This window comes from Neophocaena asiaeorientalis, unplaced genomic scaffold (genome assembly GCF_003031525.2).
Source record: "Neophocaena asiaeorientalis asiaeorientalis breed wild unplaced genomic scaffold, Neophocaena_asiaeorientalis_V1.1 scaffold116, whole genome shotgun sequence".
Classification (NCBI taxonomy): domain Eukaryota; kingdom Metazoa; phylum Chordata; class Mammalia; order Artiodactyla; family Phocoenidae; genus Neophocaena; species Neophocaena asiaeorientalis.
The window spans coordinates 7,701,215-7,720,489 of record NW_020174561.1 but is presented as its reverse complement, the minus strand read 5'-3'; the positions used below and the strand labels follow the sequence as shown (position 1 = coordinate 7,720,489).

General features: G+C 36.8%; 1 protein-coding gene across 1 annotated transcript in view; it reads left to right on the top strand.

Annotated features, from left to right (window-relative positions):
- The window catches only part of CFTR (CF transmembrane conductance regulator), a 190,147-nt gene that overhangs the window by 142,331 nt on the left and 28,541 nt on the right, over positions 1-19,275 (top strand). The window contains exon 22 of the mRNA XM_024757758.1: positions 7,609-7,860. Within this exon, the coding sequence (XP_024613526.1) occupies positions 7,609-7,860 (252 nt within the window). The remainder of the gene's footprint in view (positions 1-7,608; positions 7,861-19,275) is intronic.

Below are 19,275 nucleotides of genomic sequence, written 5' to 3'. Positions count from 1 at the left end.
TGACAGACCATCAGCAAATTACTTTTGTCCTGTGTATCAACCAATGACACATATAAATCTGTATAAGACATGTAAAGGATGGTGCTTAATGAGAGAGAACTTGGGGAAGTTGCACTATCTCAAAATTAAGATGCTTATAGAAAATCAAAACCTTGGGGAAATTTTTTTTTTTTTTTTTTTTTGCAGTACGTGGGCCTCTCACTGTTGCAGCCTCTCCCATTGCAGAGCACAGGCTCCGGACACGCAGGCCCAGCGGCCATGGCTCACGGGCCCAGCCGCTCCGCGGCATGTGGGATCTTCCCAGACCGGGGCACGAACCCACGTCCCCTGCATCGGCAGGCGGACTCCTAACCACTGCGCCACCAGGGAAGCCCATGGGGAAATATTTTGATTTGTTGTTCTGGATTTTGTTTTTTAGTAAATCTTCTCTTCTTGAGATTTCCTTTGAAATATGTTTAATGGCTACCACATAGACCCAGTTGGATTCACCAAGCCCTTGCTGATGGCCTATCATGTGCTTTTAAAAAACAGTAACACCAGAAAGAGTTCAAGTTTGAGTAATAGATTCAATAAGTGATACCAGACCTTTTCAGATAGGTAAACTTGAGAGTCTTCCTTTGCCTATTGGCACTTAGTACCTTGATTATTGAAACTCTTAATTATTGAAATAGGCACAACATATTTGATACCTCTACGTTTATTTAGGATATGTCTTTTGTCATTAGTTGTAATGTGTTTTCTTTCTCTTTCTCACTTCTTACAGTCAGAAAAAGTGACATTGACTTGCCATGTGATTTGCCACAAATTAAATAGCAAGCTATAATAATTTCCAAAGGGTTAGAATTTACAGTATACGATAAGTAACTCACTTATGCTGTTAATAATTTATAACAACACAGTTCTGGTTGACTTTTTAAGTGCTCTAGGAGCATAAGTAATAGGCGTAGAAAGATAGACCAGAGTTTCAAGAATATGTTTTGGGCAGAGTCTGTTTCCATGATAACCATTATCTCTTTTTTTTACATCTTTATTAGAGTTACGCGGGCCTCTCACTGTTGCGGCCTCTCCCGTTGCAGAGCACAGGCTCCGGACGCGCAGGCCCAGCGGCCATGGGTCACGGGTCCAGCCGCTCCGCGGCATGTGGGATCCTCCCGGACCGGGGCACGAACCCGCGTCCCCTGCATCGGCAGGCGGATTCTCAACCACTGCGCCACCAGGGAAGCCCAACCATTATCTCTTAAATCTATATGCATGGCTTAAAGATTATGCCAATGACTCTAACGTGGTCTTGGGTCTCAGGTCTCTAATTAGTTGATTCTGAAAAGCATTTAGTTTGGGTCTACCAGGAAGAAGCTATGATTTAAAACACTTTAATCCTCCCTTTCATGTACTTCACATTTTGAAAATCTCTCTTGCAAAATGTGTGGTTTTTCACATGTCACTGTTCTAGATGATTCTCTTCAAATTTATTTCTTATAATCTTCCTATAACAACCAGTTATGAAAACGCTTTACAGTGTTGCCAGCCAGATCTCAGGCTTATGAAATATATTTTCTATCATCATGGCTTTTGGGGTATTACAGCATGTAGTTTAGGTGTTAATGCACAGTTTTGATGTACTGGTTTCCAAATAACCAAAAGGATGAAAGGAAAAAGAGCAATATTTTGTGAGGGAGAGGAGTCTGGCTTCCTGACTTGCCCTAAAATAGATCTTTAAGCCTCTTTGTTAACAACAGGTGGAAAGGAAAATCAAGAATCATTTTCTTTTTCACTAAATATATCTGTTATAAAGTTGAGATGAGGCTGTGGAGCTGTCCTTTCCCAAAAGACTCTGTTCTCCTGATGCTTAGATTAGTAATTTAGACCAGCTGTCCCCAACCTTTTTGGCACCAGGGACTGGTTTCGTGGAAGTCAATTTTTCCACGGACGGGGGGTTGGGGGGTTGGTTCAGGCGGTAACGCGAGCGATAGGGAGCGATGGGGAGCGGCAAATGAGGCTTTGCTCGCTGGCCAGCCACTCACCTCCTGTTGTGCGGCGCGGACCTGTAGAGGTCCGCAGACTGGGGGTTGGGGACCTCTGATTTAGATGCTATCATAAAGATAATGAGATTCAGTTTTAAAGATTGACTCAGGAGAATTTTTTGAGCATAGTAAATTTAAATAATCAAGCCAAAAATTTAAAGCAGATGCTACTCAAGCAAAAATCCCACTTCATTTTAGTTAAACTCCAATTTTATAGAAGTCTGTGCAAATTATATCAAGTTTTCCTCTTCATGTGAGGAAAGGTTTGATGTTTCAGTGCCTGAGTCTCATTTTGGCTTCATCATTTACTTCTTAAAATCTAAGACACATTCTCCCATCTAAGCTGGTAATGGCTACGTTGAGACTTTGCTGTCAGTGGCTAGACAGAGCTTCCCCCTCATTCCTCTTCGGGAAACACGTCTCTATGCACAGAAGCAGCAGCTTAAGCTTAAGGAGTTTGCCCGACTCCATCTACAGAACTCTGAAAATTGCCAACTCTGAATTTCCATCCAGCTCCATCTACATAGCTGGACAATGGCGTAGCAGTTTTTACATATCACCTGAAAATGTTTAGACATTCCTAATTAGAGACAGGATTAAGTTAGTTTAAAAAGCTCAATGAAGACAAATATATGAGACTAAAAATAGTTTGGTATGTTACAACTTCCTTCTAATCCAAATAGCCATGTATATTTTCAGGCTGAGAGGCCGAGGCTACAACTGCAGCCTGGATTTCCTGCTAAGGTCCTTACAGCACTGTCATTCTCCCTGCTCAGAAACTGCTTTCTGCATAGGAGGTAGAACAATGCATTAATTCATTATGAACAAAGATTTATTAAGGGACTGCATGATGGTAAACACTAGATGGGGAAGATACAACAAACAATGCTTGAATAAGTTTACTGTAATAGACACAGTGGATTTAACTGAAGCCCATAAGATTTAAGCTTCACGTTCTCCCACTTGCTTCACGTTCTCCCTCCTTTCAAGGCCCTATACTTAATTTTCTATGCAGAATTTTAGTTCTTTTTCTTTCTTCTCTCTTTTTGAATATTGTTCCCTGTAAATCCTTGTTGCTTATCTATTTTATTTATAGTAGTATGCATCTGTTAATCCCATACTCCTAATTTATTCCCCCTTAGTAACCGTAAGTTTGTTTTCTGTATCTGTGAGTCTGTTTCTGTTTTGTAGGTAGATTCATTAGTATTATTTTTTAGATTTCACATATAAGTGATATCATATAATATTTATCTTTCTCTGTCTGACTTGCTTCACTTAAGTATGATATTCTCTAGATCCATCAATGTTGCTGCAAATGGCAATATTTCATCCTTTTTATGGCTAAGAGTTCATTGTATATATATTCTTTTTCTTAAGAAGAGTCCCCTAAATTACTGAAGTTTCAGGTTCCACCAAACCTGGATCCATCCCTGACTGCAGGTATGAATCTTTGGCTATGAAATCAAGTGTACGAGAAATATGACTACTTGTGCTATAGTCAAATTTATTTTCTATTTGAACATGCCTTCCGCCGAGTGGAAGAAACAACCTCAGCACATACAGAGATCTTCCTAGAAGTGAATCTATAATAAATTGTGAGTGGAGTTTACAGGATACCAAGACACTGAAGGAGGGGGGCGTCTGGCCCTGGGTTGTCCCTTGTTGTGCTTGCTGTCTCCGAGACTATCTCTGACCTAGAAGTGTACAGTCCAGGTATATTGGGTCTTTGTCCTTCTGGTGCTGATTCTGAGCTCTCCCTAGGTGAGTTCTCTCTCTCTCTCTCAGCTGCTTCCATGTGTCTGAGGAATGGAAGACCCTGAGGGATCAAAGCATTGGGATTCTTGGCTTCCCTTCAGCACCATTCTGGAAATACAAGAAAATCTGAAGCTATGTCAAGTTATCTATGTCTAGACATGCCAAGCATCCGTGTCTACTCCATTGCTCCTGTGCCATGCCGGGCACTGGAACCTTCTCTAAGGCCCTCCTCATTCCTGGCTCCACCTTAGAAATGAGGCATAGGCTTCCTATGTTCTAAAATCCCTCAAATCTACTTGAGGAGAGAACCAGAGTTCAGTTGCAAGGCAGTGCTTCTTTTAAGAGAAACTGGTGTCTCAGCCCATTCATGAGTTGGATTTTGCAGTGAGGAGAGAAGCTATTTCTCATCCATCAGAATTTCATCCATGACTACTGTTTTTTACATAAACACTGTGCTTTGTGTCCTTCAGGTTTTGGTTTTTGAAGCTTAAAAGGCAATATTCATGTGGCTCAAAATTTTCAAACTGTCAATCTCTGACTACAAAGGCAATTTTTTGCAACTTGCAAGACCAGAAATGATTTTCTGGGCTCTCGTTCTGATGTAGCTTCTCCTTTGAGAGGCAGTGAAAGTAGAATGTGCAAATTGGAGAGCCTGCGAGGTACAAGGAATTAGTTAGCAATTCATAACATTATCTGTCCACATCATCTATTCAGTAATGGCATTTCAGTGGCTGAGAAACTGACCATAACGCAGGTGTCTGCACTAACCACCTTTTCTTCCCATCAGAAAATATTCTAACCCATTGAGTTGAGTGGATGTTCATGTGCTGTGGATGAGTGCCCATTGTTAAGGTGAACTAGTTCTTGGTCAGGGATATTTGACCATGCTGTGGGTAACTATAATAGCCTGTCTTGGGGTCACTTTATGCAATTAGACTATATGAAAGGTGACGAGTTGAAAATTGTTTTCTAAATTTGATAGGTACATTCTATCTATCATAGCTGACATTAGAAGTTCTGCATTCAAAAAACAAACAAGCAAACAAAGAAGTTCTGGATTCACCCTTGCTAATGGAGAATGTAATTTGCTGTACTCAAACACAAATCCTTACACAGAAGGCTTATCCACTACATTTTAGTGCTACCAAAATAGTAGTTTTGAATGTCATTTTCTAATAACACCACATATAATTTTGAGTAGTTTAGATAGCAATATTTAAATGTTTTTTTTTGATTGCTTGGAAGTATGAAAATACGATGGATTTTTGTGATACAGTACCTTTCTTGACATACTAAAGCACCTAACAAAGACTAGTTCAGAATTCTTCACAGCATTGACATGCAGAAATGTCAGCAGTTTACTTTATCCCAGGTACGTGGGGAGTTTCTTGCCTTTTGGGAGGTCTGAGGTCTTCTGCCAGCCTTCAGTAGGAGTTCTGTAGGAGTTGTTCCACGTGTGGATGTATTTCTGGTGTATCCGTGGGGAGGAAGGCGATCTCCGCGTCTTACTCTTCCGCCATCTTCCCACATCCTATGTCAGCAGTTTACTTTAATTCAAAATTAATAAAAAATAACTGAATCAGGATTTAACAAACCCTGAAAATCACCCATAATTTGGAATTTAAAATACTATGTTAGAGGACTAGTTATAATATGCCTTTCATTTCCTCTAGAGTTATTTATGATGGATGTGGGCTTTGGATACTTTTCACTTCCATTTACAGTGGGTTTGGCTTAAAAGGATTCCCTTTTTGAATTTTGAATAATTATTGAAGAAACTTCGAGATATTCGCAAGATGAAGGAAATTGAAGCACACAATTACTAGACAGAAGAAAGCTCTTTATAAACAGCAGCCTTGATCAGTGCATGTGAAAACAGGCAACACTATTAGATTTGCTAAGATGGAACTGTTACTGTTCAGTTAGGGATCAATATCTAGACTTCTCTGATTCATCTACCAGTCATTCATACTAAAGGTTAAGAATTCTTCCCATTTCACCTTTTGATAATGAAAAATAGAAATAATAGAGACATATGCCCAAAGGCATTTCTTCCCACAATTTTTTTTGCAAAAAGTATCATTTCTAATAATCTAAACCTTAACTATAAATACAATGATAAGAAATTAACATTGTAAAGGAGAAGGTTAAATTCTTGACTGGGTAAAGCCAGAATCAACAATTACTTTTAAGACAAAAAAAATTTCTGTCTAGTAAGCTGTTAACACCTGTGAAGGACTAAGCCATAGAATCAAGGATGATATCTTTTAAAAAGAGAAATTGAGGGCTTCCCTGGTGGCGCAGTGGTTGAGAGTCCGCCTGCCGATGCAGGGGACACGGGTTCGTGCCCCGGTCCGGGAAGATCCCACATGCCGCGGAGCGGCTGGGTCCGTGAGCCGTGGCCGCTGAGCCTGCGCGTCCGGAGCCTGTGCTCTGCAACGGGAGAGGCCACAACAGTGAGAGGCCCGCGTACGGCAAAAAAGAAAAAAAAAGAAATTGAGTGAATTCAAAGTCTCCAACTCTTTCTTCTTATTCATTTACTTATTTATATATTTAATCATTCACATATTTATCCCTTTATTCACTTAAATTTTTTTCAAATATTTATTGGATGCTTATTATATGCCAGGCTATTTTAAAAATCAAATTCCAATAAATTATAGTTGTTCAGAGAAATATGTTCTTGTTAAAGAATTTAAGCACCTTTGAAAAATAGTTGAATTTCATAATGCCATTTGCAGCAACATGGATGCAACTAGAGATTATCATACTAAGTGAAGTAAGTCAGAAGGAGAAAGACAAATACTATATGATATCACTTATATGTAGAATCTAAAATATGACACAAATGAACTTATTTACAAAACAGAAACAGACTCACAGACATAGAGAATGGACTTGTGGTTGCCAAGCAGGGTAGGCTGTGCAGGGGTGGGGGATGTATTGGGAGTTTGAGGTTAGCAGATGCAAGCCATTATATGTAGAATGGATAAACAACAAGGTCCTACTGTTGCAAGGGAACTATATTCAATATCCTGTGATAAACCATAAGGGAAAAGAATATGAAAAAGAATTTATATACATATGCATAACTGAATCACTTTGCTATACATCAGAAACTAACACAACATTGTAAATCAACTATATTTCAATAAAATAAATTTTAAAACATAAATTAATTTTAAAAATGGTTGAATTTTAAATACAGCTCTTATACGCAGTCACATTTTGCTCAGCAATGGAAATTGATCTTTAAGTAATTCAGATTAAAAATGTAATATTTAACTACAGGTATATGCCAGTGACTTAAATTTGTTTGAAGATTATTGTGGTTATTCAAAATTTACTAAGCCTCAAGAGTCCACTTACCACCCAGCTGACATAGAATTGTTGATAGTTATTAATGTACTGTGAGAGTAAGGCAAGACTCTTATGTAGTGGTTTAGAGGTGTGAAACATTTTATTATAATATACCAGTTGTAAAACATTGTGTAGTACTACTCATGGTAGAAAAAAGTTTTCCCCTTGACATCATCTATTCCCTTGAGTAGAGTTTGGCTATTTATGTGTGACTTGCATAACTGAGAATTTACTGATCACAAAAACAAGCAGTTTTATACAGAGCGCATTTATAGAAATCCTAGTTAATTCTCTTGGTTAAGCTTTTAATTACATCCAGTTATTTCCTGTTAGTTCATTGAAAAAACTAACAAATAACCAAGTGACGACTAGCTAGCATCACATCTTACAAGTTATTTTTTGGGAAACACCAAACTAATTAAGATATTGTCTGCAGCTCTTAAAGAAAAATTAAAAATTATTTTTATTTCAGATGCGATCTGTGAGCCGAGTCTTTAAGTTTATTGATATGCCAGCAGAAGATGGTAAACCTAACAAGTCACTGAAACCATCCAAGGATGGCCAGCTCTCAGAAGTTATGATTATCGAGAATCATCATGTGAAGAAAGATGACATCTGGCCCTCAGGGGGCCGAATGACTGTGAAAGACCTCACAGCGAAGTATATAGACCGTGGGAATGCCATATTAGAGAACATTTCCTTCTCAATAAGTCCTGGCCAGAGGGTGAGATTTAAACATTGCTTGCTTTGTTAAACCTGTGTTCAGTAAGTGAATTTCAGTAGCCTAAAGCAATGTGTTAGTAGAATCCATTTGTAACACTGTTATTGTAGACTAGGACCAATATTGAACACAAATATTTTCAAGTTATTATATGAAGTCATTGTTTCATGTGAAATATACTTTGCAAAATCCTGAGTCTATATAATGGAACCATTTTATTCCATTTTATTTTATTTTTGTATTAATTTTTATTGGAGTATAGTTACTTTACAGTTATGTTAGTTTCTGCTGTACGTCAAAGTGAATTGGTTATATATATACATATATGCACTCTTTTTTAGATTCCATTCCTATTTAGGTCACCACAGAGCACTGAGTAGCGCTCCCTGTGCTATACAGTAGGTGCTCATTAGTTATCTGTTTTATACATAGTAGTGTATATATGTCAGGCCTAATCCCCCAATTCATCCCACTCACCTCTTTCCCCCTTGGTAAACATGAGTTTGTTTTCTACATCTGTGATTCTATTTCTGCTTTGCAAGTAAGTTCATTTGTACCATTTTTCTAGGTTCCACATATAAGCAATATTACATGATATTTGTCTTTCTCTTTCTGACTTACTTCACTCTGTATGACAATCTCTGGGTCCATCCATGTTGCTGGAAATGACATTATTTTGTTCCTTTTTATGGCTGAGTAATATTCTAAAAAATGGGTAGAAGATCTAAATAGACATTTCTCCAAAGAAGACATACACATGGCCAAAAAACATGTGAAAAGATGCTCAACATCACTAATTATTAGAGAAATGCAAATTAGAACTACAGTGAGGTATCACCTCACACTGGTCAGAGTGACCATCATCAAAAAGTCTACAAATAATAAATGCTGGAGAGGGTGTGGAGAAAAGGGAACCCTCTTGCACTGTTGGTGGGAATGTAAATTGATACAGCCACTATGGAGAACAGTATGGAGGTTCCTTAAAAAACTAAAAATAGAGCTACCATATGATCCAGCAATCCCACTCCTGGGCATATAATGGGATCTTTTTTTTTTTAATTAATTTATTTTATTTGTTTATTTTTGGCTGAGTTGAGTCTTTGTTGCTGTGCACATGCTTTCTCTAGTTGTGGTGAGCAGGGGCTACTCTTCGTTGCGGTGCGCAGGCTTCTCATTGCAGTGGCTTCTCTTGTTGCAGAGCACGGGCTCTAGGCGTGTGGGCTTCAGTGGTTGCGATATGCAGGCTCAATAGTTGTGGCTCACGGGCTCTAGAGCACAGGCTCTGTAGTTGTGGCGCACAGGCTTAGTTGCTCTGTGGCATGTGGGATCTTCCTGGACCAGGAATCGAACTGCATTGGCAGGTGGATTCTCAACCACTACGCCACCAGGGAAGCCCTGGGACCATTTTAAATGTGATTCTACTTGCAGAATATCTAATTGATTGCTACCTTACCAACTAAAGAAGCTGTTAAATAAACCAAAATTATAACATGTTTTAGAGTTTGCATCTTGAAACTATCTTCCATTTCAGGTGAGGGAAATATTTTGTTGCTGACTCCATCTAAAGTTTTCTTAAATTTTACGTAATTGACACTCTTTCAAACAAGTGGTACTTTTTTTCTTAGCTTTTTCCAATTTTCTTGTTTAGTTGGAGTTTTCATCAAGGTATGGATTGTTAAATTTTTTTCCCAATAATGTGCTAAGTTATAATTATTTATGAAGCAATAATTTTTTATTATTTAATAAGCAAAAATAACCTTGTACTATTTTGAAGTGTTTTTTTATGGATCCCAGCGCTGGGCTGAATTCACAGAAGTTACTCAAATATACGGATTCTGGAATTGATTCTTAGAGAAGGGGATGGTCATTCTCCCTACATTTTATGCTCTGTAAATGTGATTTTACATTCTCTCCAGATTCCTTATTCTGGGCCACTCTATAAATCTAGCAGGAGTATTATATTGTTTTGATTGCTTTCTTTTCCATTTAAATTGAGATAGAATCCAATAGGGCCACTTCTTATGAAAACTGAATTTTATTTTATTTATTTTTTAAAATATTTATTGGGTTGCACTGGTCTTAGTTGCAGCTCACCAGCTCCTTAGTTGTGGCATGCATTTGGGATCTAGTTCCCTGACCAGGGATCGAACCCGGCCCGCTGCATTGGGAACGCTAAGTCTTAACCACTGCGCCACCAACAAATTCGCTGAAAACTGAATTTTAAAACTTCATCTCTCTGTGGTTTAATCTCAAACAGAGATTTTTTTTTTTTTTAACTGGGGAGATAATGGTCAGTAAGTTTCGTTAGGCCACCATCACTGTCACCAACACAGAAACAGACTGTTTTCACTTGCTTTTGCCCATGGCTTTAGGGATGTTTGATAATTGGCTGTATTAGGCAAAGTTCTGATAAGAAAAATGTATAGAGTGAGCAAAAATTTTCTACATCTTATGCTAAATGGCTTGAAATTGCACACTGGAAATTTTGACTTACCTTTTAGTCTAGTTAGGAAAAATATATTCACATACTACTAAAATTAGCTCTCTATTATATTTATGCTCATCAAGAATGAGACTTTTTTTTTCTGAGAGAAAAGTATAAATGGGCATAAATGGAAAGACTAGGTTTTAGACTGAATTTTCCCCTAATATTAGAATGAGATTGTCTAAAGTTATGCTTTGGAACTAAGTAAAATTAATGGTTTGCCTTCATTCTTCCCTTCCATTGAGAAAAGCATAATTAATTACTCTTTCTTGCTTTATACATCAATGAATGCCATAGGCAGCTGAGGGTCACCAGGATGGATGCCAAAAGCGCTGTGAAGTTATAACAACAGCAACAGATAGGTTGATCCACAGGAGGAATAGATTTGGTAAATTATTTGCTTTCCCTCCTCCTGACATTCTCCCATCCATTTGCTTTTCCAGTGCTCACTTGCCTACTCAGTTAAATACAAACAAGTCCTAGTAGAGTGACAGAGTTTCAGAGTCCTGGTTTTTGTAGGTAGTTTCCTTGATGCGAGGGTAGTAATCAGAGATGCTGTAAAATGAGGAAGAAGCAATATGCTCAGGCATTCCATCTTCTCTGAACCTTTATACAGGAAGCAGGCGATGTGTCTTTGCAAGACACTCCCTAGGTGCTTTGGGGGAATTGAAAATCACTCACATAAGGCTATAGATGTTTATAGAGTGCTTATCATGTCCTAAGCACTGTTTAAAGACCTTTATTTGCTATCACATTTGATCTTATTTTAACTCCAAAGGTAGATGTTATTACCCTTTTTGTGCATAGTGGAAGAAACTAACAATCAGTTAAGTGAGTGAAGTAGCAGGGATCTCAAACTCAGATCTGTCTGACCTCAAAGTCCTATTTTACCTGCTTCTCTTAAAAGAAGAAAAAGAAGGAGCAGAAGAAAGAAGACAGAAAGAGAGAGAGATCTGTCACAGAAGATGTCAATCTAAAAGGGGAAATGTGAAATCCAGTAACAGCTAAAGCAGAATTACTCTGAAGCTAACAAGGCTGAGGTTTCAAAGAACTTCACTTGCCTGAGCCCCTTTCAAGGCCCTGTACATAATTTTGTGTTTATAGTTTTGAAATCTTTATTCTTGAAAAGAGCTCCCCTCCCCCCCAAAAAAATTATACCCTTGAATAAGAGATATATAGATAAAATGCTAAGGTAGTTCAGAAGAGGAAGCAGTTATTATCATTTGGCTAGGAGTTGGGCTATTCAGGGAAGGTTTTCCACAGGAAGTGGCATTTAGAATGAAGCTTCAAGACTTAAACTGTGATTTGAATAATTAAGGTGGGTGAAGAAAGGTGCTGTAGGCAGAGGGAAAAACATGAGGCATGGAGCATGTGCGGAAAACAATGACTGGTTCAGTCATTCGATGACTGGAGGATGCATAAAGGATGTAATTGGATCCAAGATTGGTGCAACTTGGTGCAGAGTATGGATCTTGAGAGCCAAAGCAATAAAAGGAGGTGATAACTCAGAAAATCCTAATTGATTTTGCTACCACATGGTCTTTGAGAGCAGTGGTTCTCAAAGTGTGGTTCCTGCACCAGCATCATCTGTGTCACTTGAAAACTTGCAAGAAATGCATATTTTTGAGCCTCACTGAGCCCTACTGCCCAAGGGGTGGGGACAGTGGTCTGTGTTTTATCACACCTTCCAGGTGGTGCTGATACATGCCCATCTACTTGTGAGAACCCATATTTAAGAGAGTCTTTAGGTGTAGAGGAGTGATGTAGAAGAGTGAGGGTAGAATTCCAACTGTAAAGGCTTAGGGAATGGGTGATTCCTAAATTGAGGGGTTATATAGAACACCAATGTTGGTGGTGGGAGAGAGAAAGCAAGAACATCTGTCTAAGAGGATGGGTATATAGAGGGATTTGCCTTTGTTCTATAGGAGTAGTTGGGGTTTTTTTGGTTTGTTTGTTTTGTTTTGTTTCTTGAGACAGGAGGAAAGGAGATAAGTGGAGTTAAAGAGAATCATTGAGCAAAAAGCTGGAAAACTGAAGGTGTTCTTATTAGGCTGCCTTAATATTTTAAGTCAACTTCCAAAATCATCGAAGTTGAGTAGTGTCAGTCCTCTGATTTTGTTCTTCTCCTTCAATAATGTGTTGACTGTTCTTTTGCATCTCCATGTAAACTTTAGAATCAGTTTGCCATATACACTAAATAACTTGCTGGGATTTTGACTGGGATTGCACTGAATCTATAGATCAAGTTGAGAAGAACCAACATCTTGACAATATTGAGTCTTCCTATCCATGAACGTGGAATATCTCTCCACTTGTTTAATTTTTCTTTGATTTAATTCATCACTTTTTGTAGTTTTTCTCATCCTGATCTTGTGTATATTTTCTTAGATTTATACCTAAGTATTTCATTTTGGGGAGTGCTAATGTAAATTGTATTTTGTTTTTAATTTAAAATTCCACTTGTTCATTGCTGGTATGTAGGAACAAAAACAGTTTTATTTTGTTCTTCTCAATCTGTATGCCTTTTATTTCCTTTTCTTGTCTTGCATTAGCTAAGATTAGGGTGCTGAAAGCAGTTGTAAGAGGGGACATTCTTGCCTTGATGTTGATCTTAGTGGGAAAGCTTCACATTTTTCATCATTCAGTAATAATAGCTGTAGGGTTTTTGCAGAGGTTCTTTATCAAGTTGATGACCTTTCCCTCTATTCCTACTTTGCTAAGAGTTTTTATCAGGCATTGATGGTGGATTTTGTCAAAGGCTTTTTCTACATCTGTTGATATGGCTGTATTATTTTTCTTGCCCATTGATATGATGGATTGTATTAATTGATTTTCAAATGTTGAACCAACCCTGCATATCTGGGATAAATCCCACTTGGTCATGGTGTATAATTCTCTTTATACATTGTTGGATTTCATTTGTTAATTTTTAAAAGCATTTTGCATCTATGTTCATGAGAAATATTGATCTGTAATGTCTACTTTTGGTATTATGGCAATGCTGGTTTCACAGAATGATTTAGGATGTAACCCTTTTGCTTCTGTCTTCTGAATGAGATTGTAGAAAATTGGTAGAAATTCTACTTTAGGTGATTTGTAGAATTCACCAGTGAATCTATCTGGGATTGGTGCTTTCCGATTTGGAAGGTTATTAATTATCAATTCAATTTCTTGAAAAAGTATATGCCTATTCAGATTGTCTATTTCTTCTTATGAGTTTTGGCAGATTGTATCTTTTAAGGAATTTGTTCATTTCATCTAAGTTATCAAACTAGTGGGCATAGAGTTGTTCATAGTATTTCTTTACTATTAATAATATGTATTAAGAGATGTAGTGACTTTCCCTCTTTCATTTCTTTAAAAAAATTTTTAATTGAAATATAGTTGACATACAATATTATGTAAGGTTCAGGTGTACTACATAGTGATTTGACATCTGCATACATTATGAAATGGTCACCACAATAAGTCTAGTAACCATTCATCCCCATACAAAGTTATTACAATATTAACCGCATTCCTTATGCTAAATAAGGTAAATATTCTTTCATTTTTGATGTTAGTAATTTGTGTCCTCTCCTTATTTTCTTAGTTAGCCAGGCTAGAAACTTATAAAATTTAATGATCTTTTCAGAGAACCAGTTTTTAGTTTCATTGATTTTCCCTACCAATTTCCTATTTTCAATTGGTTGATTCTACTGTAATTGTTATTTATTTATTTTTCTTCTGCCTAATTTGGATTTAATTTACTCTTCTTTTTCTGGTTTCCTAAGATGGAAGCTTAGATTATTGATTTTAGATATTTCTTCTTTTTTGTATTACATATTCTTTTCTATACAAGATATTTATATTATACTACAAATATATATTTATTTTGTATGAGATATATTAGATATTTCTTATTTTCTATAGCATTTAATATTATAATTTCCCTCTGTACTGCTTTTGCTGCATACCACAAAATCTGATAAATTTCTTTTTTATTTTCATTTATTCAAAATCTTTTTTCCCTTGAGATTTCTTTTTTAACCTATGTGTTTTTTAATGTCCAAGTATTTGGGGATTTTCCAGCTGTCTTTCTGTTATTGATTTCTGGTTTAATTCCATCATGGTCTGAGAGCATACATTGTATGAGTTGCATTCTCTTGAATTCGTTAAATTGTGTTTTATGACCCATAATGTGATTTATCTTGGTGAATGTTCCCTGTGAGCTTGAGAATAATGTTATTTTGCTGTTGTTGGATGAAGTAGTCTATAGGTGTTAATTATATCCAATTGACTGATGATTGTGTAGAGTTCAACTGTATCCTTACTGATTTTCTAACTTCTGTGTCTGTCCATTTTTGATAGAGGAATATTGAAGTCTCCAACTTAATAGTGGATTCATCTATTTCTCTTTGCAATTCTGTCAGGTTTTGCCTCATGTTATTTTGGCACACTGTTAGGCATATACACATTAAAAATTATTATGTCTTTCTGGAGTATTGGCCCCTTTATCATTATATGGTACCCCTTATCTGATAATTTCTCTTGCTCTGATGTCTGCTCTGTGTGAAATTAGTTACTACAACTTTCTTTAATTAGTATTAACATGGTATATCTTTTTCTGTACTTTTAATCTATTTATATATGCCTTTACATTTAAAGTGGGTTTATTTCTTTAAAGTGAAATTAGGGAAAGACAAATACCATCTGGCTTCACTTATACATGAACTCTAAAAACAAAAAAACTGAACAAATATAACAAAACAGAGAGCCATAGATACAGAGAACAAGTGGTTGCCAGAGGGGTGGGCACTGGGAGGATGAGAGAAATAGGTGAGAGAGATTAAAATTTTTTGTAGTTGCCCTAAAATTTGCAATATATGTTTTCGGCTAATCCAGGTTACGTTTAAACAACACTATAGTGCCTCACAGGTCTTGGAAGTATGTTATTATAACAAAATAGAGTTGACCCCTGAACAGAGTAGAGGTAGACGGTGTCCACCCTCTGCACAGTCGAAAATATCTTCTCTGTTTATCCGGGATTGCTCTGTACACATGGTCCCTCTTTATCCGCAGTTCTGCATCATCTAATTCAACCAACTCTAGATATTGTAGCACTGTAGTGTTTACTATTGAAAATAATCTGCATGTAAGTGGACTTGCACCGTTCAAACCTGTGTTGTTCAAGGGTCAACTGTATTCCCACTTCCTCCCTCTTTGTCCCTTGTATTGTTGCTGCCATTCATTTCACTTATACAGAAGCATATATATAAATATACATAATTGAATACATTGTTGCTATTATTATTTTGAACACACTACTACCTGTCAGATCAATTAAGAATAATAAAAATAATATTTCTTATTTTACCTTCACTTATTCATTCTCTGATGCTCTTCCTTTCTTTATGTAGATCAGAATTTCTGACTTAAATAATTTTCCTGAAGAACTTTTTAAAACACTTATTGCAAAGCTGATCTACTGGCATCAAATTCCCTTGATTTTTGTTTGAGAAAGTCTTTATTTCTCCATTATCTTTTGAAGGATAATTTCACAAGGTACAGAATTCTAGCTTGGTGGTTCTTTTCTCTCAACACTTTAAATATTTCACTCCATTCTTTTTTTGCTTGCATGTTTTCTGAAGAATAGTTGAATTTAGTTCTTTTCTTTGTTCCTCTATAAGTAAGGTGGTTTTTTTCCCCTCTGGCTTCTTTCAAGATTTTTTCTTTATCTCTGATTTTCTGTAGTTTGAATATAATATGCCTACATGTAGTTTTTTGGCATTTATCCTGCTTGGTGTTCTGAACTTCCTGGACCTGTGGTTTAGTTTTTGACATTAATTTGGGGAAGTCCTGAGTCATTATTGTTTCAAATATTTTTGTTCCTTTCTCTCTTTCTTCTCCTTCTGGTGTTTCCATTGGCGGTATATTATACCTTTTGTAATTGTCCCACGGTTCTTGGATATTCTGTTTTTTAGTCTTTTTCTCTTTGCTTTTTGGTTTGGAGGTTTATGTTGTCATAGCCTCAAGCTCACAGGTTTTTTTTCCTTAGCCACGTTCAGTCTGCTGTGCCCATCATAGCCATTCTTTATTCCTGTTAAAGTGTTGTTGTTGTTTTTTATCTCTTGCATTTCTTTTTTAATTTTATTAAAATTTCATTCTCTCTGCTTACACTATTTGTTCTTGCATGTTTTCTACTTTTTCCATTAGATCTCTTAGCATATTATTCATAGTTGTTTTAAATTCCTAGACTGATAATCCCAACATTTCTGGCATATCTGACTCTGGTTCTGATGCTTGCTCAATCTCTTCATACTGTGTTTTTTGCCTTTTAGCATACCTTGTAATTTTTCTTTAAAGATTTTTTTCTTTGACGTGGACCATTTTTAAAGTCTTTATTGAATATGTTACAATATTGCTTCTGTTTTTTTGTTTTGGTTTTTTGGCCACGAAGCATATGGGATCTTAACTCCTTCACCAGGGATCGAACTTGTACCCCCTGCATTGGAAGGCGAAGTCTTAACCACTGGACCACCAGGGAATTCCCTACCTTGTGATTTTTTTTGTTGAAAGGTGGGCATGACATACTAGATAAAAGAAACTGATAATTAGGCCTTTAGTGGTGTAAGGTCTGGGGGAAAGAGAAGTGTTCTGTTGTCCTATAATTAAGTCTCGGTCTTTTATTGAGACTGTGTCCTTGAGCAGTGAACTTCACAAGTGCTTCTCAGATTTTTCTCCCCCTTAGGTGCAACAGTACACTTATGTGGGCTAGAGTTGAGTATTCTCCTTTCTTCGATCAGTTAGGTTCTAATAAAAAACCCAGTAGATTAGGTTCTGGTAAAATAGTTTCTCTTGAAGGAGGCCTTGTTAAGAAAAACAGAATGTTCTGTAATATTATGAAATTGTGGTTTCCCACATCTTCCTGCTGGATGCACCAGAGGGTATTTCTGTGTACTTCACTGTGAGATGAACTGTGATTGAGCTTCTGGAGGTAATACTTACAAAAGTGTGGGGACCTCTCTATGAATGACCTCCCTGGGAGGTTTTTACTCTCAGACTTGACTACACTGAGCCTCCAGCAATTTGTTGGTTACAGTTTAGATTTCCCTACCCTCGCTCGAGTTGCTATGGAGGTTTCTGATCATGGGTTTCTGCTCCAGTAAGTTGTGATTCTGTCTGTCTCCACTTGTGGTGGCAGTGATTTGCCGTGTGACTTCATTTTCTGAAGGATCTAAGAAGAGTTTTGATTTTCAGTTTGCTTAGCTTTTCACTTGTTGTTAATATAGAGTGATGACACCCAAATTCCTTATATGCTAGACCAGAAACTGGAAGTCTTGTTTTTCAATTTTTTTTGTCCCTTTGCCTGGCACATTGCCTAGCTTACTATATCTTAAATGCATGAATGAATGAATGGATTATACCTATTTCTAGGTCATATGATTGATTACAGTAGGAATTGATTCTTAAAATGTTATTCTGAGCAACTCTCTTAAGAATGTAATTTCTACTGCTTTGCCCTTAGAACCTTTAACAACATCTTGCAAACTGTAACAAGATGCCCCCCAAAAAACTTCTTGCATGGTGATTAAGAAGTAGGCTCAAGTTTAGTATGGATCTTCCTTGACTTATGATGTGGTTATGTCCTATTAAATCCATCATAAGTTGAAAATATTAAGTCAAAAATGCATTTAATACACTTAATCTACTGAACATCATAGCTTAGCCTGGCCTACCTTAAACAAGTTCAGAACACTTACGTTAGCCTACAGTTGGCAAAGTTATCTTACACAAAGCCTAATTTATAATAAAGTGTTGAATATCTCATGTACTTTATTGAATATTATACTGAGTGAAAACAGAATGGTTGTATGGTTATGGAAAGGTTGTGAGTGTGTCAGTTGTTTACCCTGATAATCACATGGCTGACTGGGAGCTGCAGCTCACTGCTGCTATCCAGCATCATGAGAGAGTATCATACCACATATTGCTAGCCCAGGAAAAGATCAAAATTCAGAATTCAAAGTACAGTTTCTACTGAATGCACATTGCTTTTGCATCATTGTAAAGTCAGAAAATTGTAAGTCAAACCATCTTAAGTCAGGGACCATCTGTATATTATTTCTATTATCCAAAAATCCTGCAATCTTAACTGTGGTCTAATTCATCTTCTTAAAAGAGAGAGAGAAAACATTTGAAAAGGACCTAAATGGGCATTTCTTGTTTAATTTTTAATAAATTTCGGTGTTCTTGGTTCTATGGTGTGTCAGAGTCCATTCAGGCTGCTATAACAAAATATCATAGGCTTCGTGACTTATAAACAACAGAAATTTATTTCTCACAATTCTGGAGTCTGGGAAGTCCAAGATCATGGCCCCACAGGTTCAGTGTCTGATGAGAGCCCACTTCATCATAGGTGTCTGTCTTCTCACTGTAACCTCACATGGTGGAAGGGACAAGGAATTTCTCTGGGGCCTCTTTTATAAGGGCACTAATCCCATTCATGAAGATTCCACCCTCATGACCAAATCACCTCCCATTTGCCCTACCTCCTAATACTGTCACATTGGGGGTTAGGATTTCAACCTATGAATTTAGGAGAGACACAAATATTCAGCCTATAGCATGGTGAAAAGATGAAAAAAATCAATATTTTGTGCAGAAAAATGATTCAATCTTCATATTAAAACACTTTGTTCATAGAAATTACTTTAGTGAAGAGATGTCCTATTACTTTCTTGGCTCTTAATTTAGGCCTTTACTTTACAGAACCTGTGCTTTAAATTTTATTTTCAACACATGAGAAATGTAGAAAGTATTTCATAACTTTAACTTAAAAACAGTAACTTAAAAAAAAACTTATTTTTCTTTTCAGTCTCAAATAGTTTTTTCTTAAAAGCTTTTGATTTTTGCCTAAACTTTTAACATCACCTTCCCCTAACTAGAATATC